Source organism: Haplochromis burtoni, unplaced genomic scaffold, assembly GCF_018398535.1.
Source record: "Haplochromis burtoni strain Fernald_Lab_line unplaced genomic scaffold, NCSU_Asbu1 Contig_2291, whole genome shotgun sequence".
NCBI lineage: Eukaryota > Metazoa > Chordata > Actinopteri > Cichliformes > Cichlidae > Haplochromis > Haplochromis burtoni.
The window spans coordinates 2,590-13,852 of record NW_024584652.1 but is presented as its reverse complement, the minus strand read 5'-3'; the positions used below and the strand labels follow the sequence as shown (position 1 = coordinate 13,852).

At 42.5% G+C, this 11,263-nt stretch overlaps 1 protein-coding gene across 1 annotated transcript; it reads right to left on the bottom strand.

Moving 5' to 3' along the window:
• Position 1: 1 nt before the first annotated feature.
• On the bottom strand, positions 2–9,648 carry LOC121813700 (tripartite motif-containing protein 29-like; the record flags this gene model as incomplete). The annotated part of the gene is given in 2 exon segments (XM_042217590.1): positions 2–951; positions 9,533–9,648. A coding segment is annotated over 1 exon segment (854 nt), but the record flags the coding sequence as incomplete, so codon positions are not given.
• Positions 9,649–11,263: the final 1,615 nt, after the last annotated feature.

Sequence of the window (11,263 nt, the reverse complement as noted above, 5' to 3'; positions counted from 1 at the left end):
CGACATGCCAGGACCCAGAGACTGTGGCTCAAAGATCAGGTGTGAACCAGTGGGAACAAGCTCCTGGTGGTGTTCAGGATCAACCAGAGTCAGCAATGATCCCCAGAACTGAGACGCTTGCTTCACCATCTTCTCCCCATTCTGTCTCATCTCCTCAACCAGTTTGTCCCGATGGCTGCCCGGCTCCAGCCCTTTTCTCAGATCCACAGCTTTGGCCTTCTCCACATCCTGATGCACCTGAGAATACATCTGCAGGAATCTGAAGGTGTCCTTCTCCTTCTGTGCTGCTTCCAGGCTGCTCTTGCTGGTTTTCAGGGACACCATACGAGCAGAGACCGAGCTCTGGACGCTGGTCAGAGAGATGTCACGCAGCTTAGTCACAGCCTCAATCAGACGCACACTGCAGCGACCCAGCTTCTCTCTTTCACTCTTCTCCCACTTTTCCAGACTCACATTCTCATCGTCTGTTTTCTCCTGTAAGATCAGCTGCTCAGCTTTCAGCTTCTCCAGGAGCTCTTTGTGGGCTGTGGAGAAGGTCTTCATATTGTGTAGGCGGTGCTGGTCCTCAATGGCGCAGGAAACACACACACAGGTCATGTCGTCCAAGCAGTAGTACTCCAGGAGCTTGCCGTGCTGAGAACATTTGGTGTTCCCACATAAAGCCATGGGTTCAGTCAGAGGATGAGTCTGCAGTAACACAGGTGTGGTCAGGTGGGCCTGGAGGTGCTGGACACACATGGAGATCTCACACTTCATGCACGTCTTCTTTGCTGGTTTCCTGTCCTCTATACACATGTCACAGAGGATAGTTTGTGGATCTGTTCTTCTCCTTTTTGTTTGTATGCTGTCAGACATGTTTTCCAGCAGGAGGTCCTCCTTAGATTTGCTGAATATAACTCAGTGTTGTACAACAGTTTGGATTATCTGGAAGTTGGTTTGAATTTTACACTGCTGAAACAAATAGAGAAGGTAGAGTCAGGCAACTTTTACTGCAGAAATATGGACGTGCCAACATGAAAACACAGATCAGAGTTTAATTTGCAAACACACTTTTGTGCTAGGGTAGAAGAGACATGGACTTGTAATAAAATGCAATCAAATGATAAAATCCAGGCAGCAATGTTTCTATTGTTGTGCCAACATAAAGGCTTTGATGCTTGAGGCAGGATATCTATCACTGCCCTTGCCCTTATTTTCTATCTGTAAAATAGAGGAAAGTTTTCATGTAAAGTCACAATATTTGATTATTATATAAAGGCTTTGATGCTTGAGGCAGGATTTACTTCAGTATCAGTTTGTTGGTGCACAGAATAAACTGACTAACTTTCTTTTTTCATATAAACAAACATGAAAACGCAGTGCTCTCGCTTCAGTCAATCAGATAAATAAAAATAAAGGAAAGCAAAGGAAAGAAAGGCCTTGTTTAAGTCATGACACGTGTTCTTCAATTCAGGGGGATTGTCACGGTCTGGCTGGCAGACCGTGGGGAGATGGGGAAATAGGACCCAAACGCCGGACTCTTCAGTGCAACAGTGTTTATTTACAAGGTGGTGAAGTAAACAACAATAAATCCCCAGTTTCCCAGACTCCCGTGTAGTGTCTTCTTCCCAAAAGTCCCCGTGTAGTGCTCTCTGCCCCAGTGTCCCTGCACTCCCCGTGCTCACTGCTCCTTCTCGTCCCACACTCCTCCTGAGGGGAAAACAATAGAGGCAGCCGTTACACACTTATCCCAGCAGGCATACACTCACACTTGACTGTGCTTGAAGACTGACGTGTAGTCAAACGCAATAATCCAGCATCGGTGGAAGCTCCATCGCTCATCTAAATAGCTCCCCCGACGAGCCCAGATGAGGAGCAGGTGTGCGGCAAGGACTTCGGGTGTGGCCAGCCCTCAAGTCAGGCCACGCCCCCAGGGCTGAAGGTGCCTGTAACTTGGCCACAGAAGAAAGGCAACACACACACACACACACCTGCCTACATACAGATGTGCACAGGGGCAGTGCAGACAACACACCAAATAATAATAACAACAACAATAATAATAAAGTCAGAGTCCCCACTGCCCAGGAAGGACAGTACTCGGTGTATTTATGCTCAATCAACAATACTTTATTTCCATACAATTCAACACTTAAGAGCATTAAACCATCATGATGGGGAGAGATGCTTGAAAGAGGGTCAACAGCATGTCTCAAATGGTGACGGTTTACCAGCTTTATACCTCTAACGGCCCCCACCTAATCGTAAAAGACCAAACATCACATTCTTTCTCTGTTACAGCGCCTAATTTATGACCTCGGCTCCCTGTCTTTTCTCTGCTCTCTAAAGGTGGGGGTATGGAATGTGACTTATCTCTTCTGGCCTAGACACAGAGTCTCCTGCTTACAACCTTCTCCTCATGATTCAACAATTAAGCATGTAATACATTCACAGCAGATCAAGGATACAGAGTGATGCACACTTATCTACTAAACTAATAAGTGAATATGTTCTTTTAACTCAAAAGTATAATGAGAACTAAACTACATACAGATCACACTCTATATTAAAGGGTATAATATGATCTACAGCAGTATTCTAATTCAACTACTTTGATTACATATATAAGGTAACATATAATAACAGAATAATCTAATAATTCCCCCTTTTGATCTCTTAAAAGAGATCACTTATAACATACACTCCAGGGTCGCAAGGTCCAGTTCTCCTTGGTCCTGAGGCCCTCTGTCCCCCTTTAACGGGTGGACCATATGTGGGATGACCTCTGTGTTCACGCAGTTCAGATGCAAGCAAAGTTAGACTTACGACCATAACAGCAGTTACAGATGACACTCCCATCACTCCCCAATTCTCCCACAGCTTTATTTTGGTGCTCCAGTTTTCCACTCCCATTTTAATGCCCCCCTTATACCTTTCAAATGTACTTAGACTAGAACCTCTGTCTAAGGAGCTTTTAACCTTTATTTTTATTGCTGCAGCTACCAGTGTCTTCCAGTTGGGTGATTCTCAGCTTCTTTCTTCGACCTCCGGGGTTAGACCACCCTTTAGTCATTGCACAGTTCTGGGGATTATTCTGCCCCGATTTCAAACAAGGATCTGTGTGTTTTGGGATCACCGCCGTGTCCCCCTTTTTGCCAAGAGCCTCTCGAACCTCGTTGGTCTGGTGTTCCTGGTTTTCGCCAACCCCTTCATGGTTATTGCTGTGTTTGTGGGATCCATGTTCTCCAGGAGCCCAAACGCCATGACACTTGACCCCAGTTGCTGTCTCGGCAGTCCCTACATCTGTCTCTGCTGTGAAGGGTCCTCACATCTCCGTGTCCCCGTCTGGTGTCTGTTCCTTTCTCTGCAAGAGACAGAAAACCAAAACACCTCTCTCCCTAGCCTTGATAATCTAATATTGTTGTTCTAATGATTCAAATTTGGTTTAAAATATTATGTTCAGGACTCTCTGACCCAGGGACTTATTCTAATCATAATCTATGTGTGTGTAAAAGAAATCAAAAATTAATGAACCATTTCTAAGTCTAACACATTATAAGCTTAAGTTTTACCATAGCTAAATTATTAAACACACAAATAAGTCATAAGATGTTCATAAAACCATTGTTTGATGTTCGGACTCAACTCCCCCCTTTTTGACACACTCCCATGTGTCAATTCATTGGAGCTAGACAATTAAAAGAGAAGGTTAGTGACATCATATCTCAGAAAGTATCAGAAATTCTTCTCTCGAGTACCGTTGCTCCAGCCTTGTCATCCCTGAGGATCTTCAATCCCGGAAATTTCCCTTCTCCTCATGTAATAAAGTCTGTCATCCTTCCATGCCCTGGTAACTGGTCCATCCAGAGCTGTAACATTTTGAAATGTACATACAACAAGCCAAACCACACCTTGGTCACACCAACCCTTTTCTGCCCTGAAGATGTCCAACGCCATCTTAGTCTGGACCAGGGTTGTAATAGTTTTGCAATTTTCATTAGTTTTTATTTTTATTTAGCTTCGACTTCAGATTTTCAATTTTATATCAGTTTTAATCAGTTTTTACCAATTGTTTGCTAGTTTAGTTTAGTTTTGATTAGTTTCAGTTATAGTTTTAGTTGTGTCTGCAATAATTAAGTGTAGCAAAATCCCAGTCCCATCATATCAGTCATGCTCTTGTGCTTATCCTTGGGTATTGTGACTATTAACTCTTGCAGCACCGGGTGCTCCTAATTTTGGTTCAAGTGAATTTATAAACTTTGTGAAGGGAATTGACTCCTCTGCACACTGGAATAAACATAATCAACATGATCCACATTTTACTGCGTGTTATTTCACCATCTTATTGATTCAAATGCTCCATCCTTATGTGGTTTGCGACATTATGTTTATCCACTCTGTCTCTAAATGTTTGAAGAATTTTCAAGTTTGGGGTCAAATTTTAAGAATTTGACCATAAGTGAAAGTTATGGTGTCATCACCCCCTTCGGGGCTTACCTTTCCCAGTTTTGATGATATTCCTCCCTATTCTTTGCAAATACCCCCTGTTGGTGGCGAGAAACTGTTGGTGTGGTCAAGTGGGTGCTATAGAAACAAAAGCTCAGGACAGAACAGTTATCAGTCATGTACTTCATACAAATTTTGCATATGTTTTATTTCATATTGATCCTCTGAGTGTAATGGTACATTTTAATTTGAATTTATCCAAACTAAACACAATATTTTCTTTATCTTTACTTTGCTCTTGTTCTTTTGCAGTACCACATCCTATCACATGTCCCTGTCGATTATATTCTACTTTTAATAACTTACTATTTCAAGTGAGAACCTAAATCACGTGGACCAATGTTTATTATTGCATATCTCTATTCTGAATGTGGCCAGTCATTCATAGGTATTGTTAAAGTTTTGGCGATTTTCCTCTATAAAATTTAATTGACTTTTTTACAGTGGCCTGCTATGGTTAATAGTAACATATTCCAGTCATGAGTGATATCAAAAGTTTTCTCCACTGTAGCATTTGGCATTCCCAATAATATAACATGATACCTTAATCAAAACACAGCTAATATAGCACAGTTTTCTTAATGCAAACATCAGTAACTCAAAATTAGCAACCAAAGTGTTAAGTCTGCAGTTCCACACTCTCATGTGAAGCTACAGTCTCCTCCTCCAGTCTCTCTTATCCTCCTGCTCCTGCAAAAACAAAACAAAGCGAAGCATCCACCCTTCTCTTGCCGGCTGGGTGAATTGTTTGTCGGCATTTACTAATCCTAAAGTTGGTGCAGTCTTTGTTTCAGTATCAAGTCAGTCCATCACAGTCCAGTCACATGCATTCATCCACACACATTCATACCAGATGTTGCTGATAATGGAGTCTCACGCGCAACCTATTCGAGCCTCCATCACCAGCAAGATGACGTCATCATTTTAAAAGGAAACAATTCTTTGTTCTTTTGTTCTGGATTGACTCGCTGCAATCCTTTTAGACTCAGGACTTCTCATGTGATCAGTGTCCCATATAAGTGAATTTCTCCCAAGCCAATTACAATCATGGAGAAACACACTTTGCAACTGTTTTTGTAAGAATATTTCATAGCGCTTTAAATTTCAATCTTTCAGGCCTGGTTTAAAGAGCTGATTGTTAAATCATGAACTCACAAAATATCAACATATCACCACCGGTGGATCACACCTCTCAGATTTTCTTATCTCAGTGCACTGTAACAAAAACGAAAACAGACATAACCAACAAAATACTACTAAAATAACACAAACTAGGGCCCGTTGCAGACATGTCCAAGCATAAAACTATCCCTCTCTCGCTTACGAGAAAGAACACAAGCCAAAGCTCACTGATAAAATCAAGCTAGCGCTAAGCAAAACCAAAAATCAACCAGAAATTCACAGGAACGTTTTGCTTCCTGCCGGGACAATATTGTGTGGGAATGAGAAGCTCAGGTGCCGTAACACCTTTTGTTCCTCCTTGAATTAAATCTCAATCACAGAAAATGCCGTACTCCAACCTAAACTTACACTATTAATTCATCATTTTCACTCTGTGCCACTGTTCCTCATCAGGGCTGTGTGAAGCACAGCAAAGAATTCAGTCAAGGCCTTGAGCCATAAACAGACATCACGCACAGACATTGTTTTCATAACCAAACCGTTTTAGACCTTATTCCTAAAATCTACATAAATGCCCTCTGAGTGACATATAACACATTCTAAGTAATCAATGGTAATCAATGGCTCCTCATAAAAATTATGCATTGGGATGTTTGTGTGCAGCATTTTGCATATCAGCATAAGCAAAGCATTCTTCATTGCATCAGCGTGTATGTGTGTGTGTGTGTGTGTGTGTGTGTGTGTGTGTGTGTGTGTGTGTGTGTGTTGTGTGTGTCATTCTCAGTGTACATGTGTGTGTACGTGTGTGTATGTGTAGACGTGTGTGTGTGTGTACACGTGTGTGTGTGTGTACGTGTGTGTGTGTGTGTGTGTGTGTGTGTACGTGTGTGTTCCCAAAGCATCCCGTTCCAATGGTGTGTGTGTGTGTGTGTGTGTGTGTGTGTGTGTGTGTGTGTGTGTGTGTGTGTGTGTGTGTGTGTGTGTGTAGACATGTGTGTGTAGTGTGTGTGTGTGTGTCATTTCTCACTCAATCAACGAGTGCACATGTGTTCATGTGTGTATTTCACTTCATTCTGAATCTGTGTGTGTGTGTGTGTGTGTGTGTGTTCATCACTTTCCTGTTCTGGTGTTCTGGGTAAACCACGGCCTGAAGCATGCCCTGGGGTCCTGCCCTCCTCCTTTTCAGTTTGTTTGCGACCATTGCTGCTGCTGCTCAAAGTTCTGTCCGTCCTGGTTCTGACCCCAATTGGGGCAGTCCTTTCTCCAGTGTCCATGCTCACCGCAGGTGAAACCTGCATCTTCTTCTGTGTTTTTTGTCCATTCTGAGGTGCCTTCTGACCTCAGTTACTCCTCCTGTCCCGGTCACGCCCTTTTTGCTGCCCGATCATCCGTGTTGGTCCATCACTGTCCTGCACAGTGTAAATGCAGAGTTATCAAGGTCAGCATTCTTTTGCTCGGCCTTACTTTTCCTTCGGGCTTGGCGGGCGTCTCGTCACAGCTCTGTCAGCTGACGCAGTCTGGGAATTTTCCCCCGTGTAGTGAAACGGGCCTTAGGTTTAGTGCTCTCCGTCTCTGCTGCATGAGATCGCATTCCTGCAGCACTGTTGACTTTTTCAGGTTGTTGTTGTGGGTCCAGCTGTTGCAGCATTTGGTCAGTGTCACGTATAGGGGAGAGCAGGAGTCCAGTCAGCCTCGGCTTTCAGGGCCGGCAAAGCAGCCTGTAATTAAATATACAGAGAAAAACAAAAAACAAAAACAGACAAAAAACAAAAGCAAACGAACAGGAAAATGATGTTGTGTTGGCTGTATTACAACGAGAGGGGAGAAATGCGGGAGTCCTCAGTTCCCAAGTTGCCAACTTAGCACTTAACCTGCCTGCACGTCTACAGACAGGGGGGTTTCCAAACCTTGAACAAAATAGTTTCCACAGGTACACTAGGCGTCAACCTTGGATCTTAAAGCATTCTCTTCGCACTAATGTCCTCCTATTCAAACACATCAATCGTCACTGTCACTGTATTCACACTTCACACTCACAAAAAACACTCAGAGCGCGCCTCACTCACACACAAAACAGCACCCAGAGCGCGCTTCACAGCTCCGCACCCACAGTGAGACACACAGAAAGCGCTCTTCATCAGCAGAACTTTTCACAGAAACCTCTGAGCTCAACTGTTAAAACTCTTCTGGAGCACAACAACCAAAGATCAAAATACCCTTTTCTCTGCGCTTATGGACCGCCACAACGGGGCAAAGTCGCATCATAAAAGTGATGCTTGCATCCCCGAAGTTATACCCGACATCATAAACCAGGTTTTGCTCTATGTACTTCTTGGCAAGTAAAATTTTACTTTGTTTTATGACCGCAGCCCTTAAAAAAAAACTCGACTGACGCCACAAACCACCGTCAAGCCTCTGTTCAATGTACTAAAAATTAGCACCAACCACTACTGCACTTCACGGCCGCACCACCGGAACACGGCCGTATCATAAACCAAACCTACGGACGTGTTTCGCTCTCGCGTTGCCAGCGTTCAACCGCACCGTGAAGCCAGCATCTGCTTTTCCTTAAATCAACTTCTATTTCATAGCCGGCAAGAGCCAGGACGTAACCGACACCATAAACAAACTTCAAACCTCGACTTCAATGTACTGAACTAATGGCCGCGTCTTCAGAAGAAATTCTAATGTATTATTGCTACAGAAGCCAGTATTAGACAAAATTAAATGTGGAAGGTAAAGTGGCTGCAACTAGCTCAACGTAGTATCTTATTAGTTTCTCGGTAGAAGCAGTTTATTTAACACACTGGAATTCAGCCTCAACTTATGTTGTTAGTATCTTGCGCCAAAAACCAGACACCGACAAATTTAATGTGAAAATACGTGTAACTCAGCGAACAGATTAATTTGGAAAGCCCAATATGCACATTTGGTATTTATAATACAACAGGCTGTGCTTACCTTTTTATATTTGGACCGGTCCTCTGTTCACCTCGCCTCACGATCTCACCAAAGGCCAAATCTGCACCTCCTCAGCACACCAAAGATCCGGGTCACACGGCACCAAGTTGTTGAAATCTCCCAATTCTTTGAATCTTTGGGCTGAAGGAAGGACAATACTCGGTGTATAAATGCTCAATCAACAATCATTTATTTCCATACAATTCAACACTTGAGCATTAGAACCATCATGATGGGGAGACATGCATGAAGAGGGTCACAGCAAGTCTCAAAATGGTGACGGTTTACACAGCTTCTTATACCCTCTAACGGCCCCCACCTAATCGTAAAAGACCAAACATCACATTCTTTCTCTGTTACAGCGCCTAATTTATGACCTCGGCTCCCTGTCTTTTCTCTGCTCTCCGTAAAGGTGGGGGTATGGAATGTGACTTATCTCTTCTGGCCTAGACACAGAGTCTCCTGCTTACAACCTTCTCCTCATGATTCAACAATTGAGCATGTAATACATTCACAGCAGATCAAGGATACAGAATGATGCACACTTATCTACTAAACTAATAAGTGAATATGTTCTGTTAACTCAAAAGTATAACGAGAACTAAACTACATACAGATCACACACTCTATATTAAAGGGTATAATATGATCTAGCGAAAGTATTCTAATTCAACTACTTTGATTACATATATAAGGTAACATATAATAACAGAATAATCTAACAATCATCTATCAGATCATTTAAATCGTATAAAACAGCCGCTGTGTTTCTTTGTTGTCATTAATAAGACCAAAAAGCTGTATTTATGCCGATCTAAACCGAAAACAACCAGAAAAGATGGACTCGACGATCCTAAGAACGACCGTGAAACCGAAGATGGAGTAAGATAACGCTAGCGATCAGCCGACCGAGGCTAATGTTCTGGATGCAATTCAGTCGCTCAAAACGCATTTTACAGCTTACCTGCGAAAAGTTTACATGAAGAAATGAAAGATGCAATCGGAGTGTTTTTCGAGAGCCTCACCTCAGCAGAATCTCGTATTAGTAAAGTTGAGGAAGTGGTTTCCTCACTAACAAGTTGGGAGGCCACTTGTTATTGAACTAAACTGTAGGCTGTCCAAAGACAACAGGAAGGTTTTCCACAACAGCTGGCTGGGACAGTGCTATGCAACTCTTCTAATCTGTAGTACCAAGAAAGCCAGCAGCTTTCAGAGGTGGGTGGTCAGTCTGTCCGAAGAGTCTGATTGGACGATTGGTTTATGTGATAAAAAGTGTGCAAAGAACTTGAAGAATGGAGCTGTGTATGGACTGTGCTGGGAGGATAAGCAGCTCAGCAGCCTCACAACAAAGAGAAATGAAGGTTCTCAGTCATCCACTTCACAAGGTTTGAAGGTGCAAAATACTGGCACAGCCAGAACTGGGACCCAACTCGTGACAACCTCTGCATCAATCAAATATCAGGGGGAGAACGGAGAAGAGCCTGTACCACAACCTGAAAAGGTGGAGGTGTTGTGGAACTTTTCTGCCTCCACGCTGTCCTTCTACAGCAGAACCGGACAGCACCAGAGAGAAGAAATAATCACAATGAAGCTCAAAGTAAGCATCAGTAACCGAGACCTGGCCCCATTTGTCCAACTGGGAAAGCAAAATATCCACAGCACGACTCAGTATCAGCAGTGGAAGTGTTCATGTGGGAAAGATTACTACTGGGATGGTAACAGGTACCGGGATCATAGTTCTGGCTACTCCCACCAGTCTGTTTGTTCTCGTGGAAAGGCTCTTGGTGTCACAGAGATTGTTTGTAAACTTTGCTAATCATAGATCTACTCATTATTTAGTTTTTTTTTGTCCTAAAATGCTCTTTTGGTTAATTATATATGTTTAGCTTTGGTATTTGCTTTTAATGCACCAACTAATTCTTTTAGTTTGAACCGTTTCTGCTTTATTTCACCTGCAAGTTGAAGATGTTTCTGTCCATCTACTGGTGGTGTTCTCCATTGTACACACAGCTCTTTGGTCTTATTATTGACAAGACAGAGCTACTTTTGATTTATACAATGTAAATCATCTGATAAATAACCGAGTATATTTTAATATGTGGAATGCTTTAACACTGCATTTTTAAGTTTTTTAACACCAATTTATTATTTTTTTTATGAAATTTGCCAGTTTATTATATACATATTTTTCCCCATTAAAAGTTGAACGAAGCATTTTAGGTCTTTTAATTTTATCCAGTGAACATTTAATATTAAAACACTGAGTGTAAACCTCACTAGTTTTTGGGTCATTAGATTAAACCAGACTCATTGTTATACATTCACTTGTAAGCAAAGACAGGGAACTATTGTTCTGCTATAAATGTTTATAATCTACAGGCTGGGTCATCGATTTCCAACAAACTGATAGCTTTCACACAATGGAGAACGATGATGATTCTGATGCATCGTTTAAAGAAGGAGAAAGTAACATGGCCAACACAGCAAAGCAACACATGGTGTCTTCTGTGTTAACAACAAATGAGGAGGAGAATGGCGATGAGGCAATGTCACCACTTGAAAAGGTGGAGGTGTTGTGGAACTTTGATGCCTCCTCACTGTCCTTCTGTCCTTCGATTCTGCATTACCTGGCAATAACTGTATTATCGTCCCTGGGTGGGCTTGAACTACCAACCTTTCGGTTAACAGCCGAACG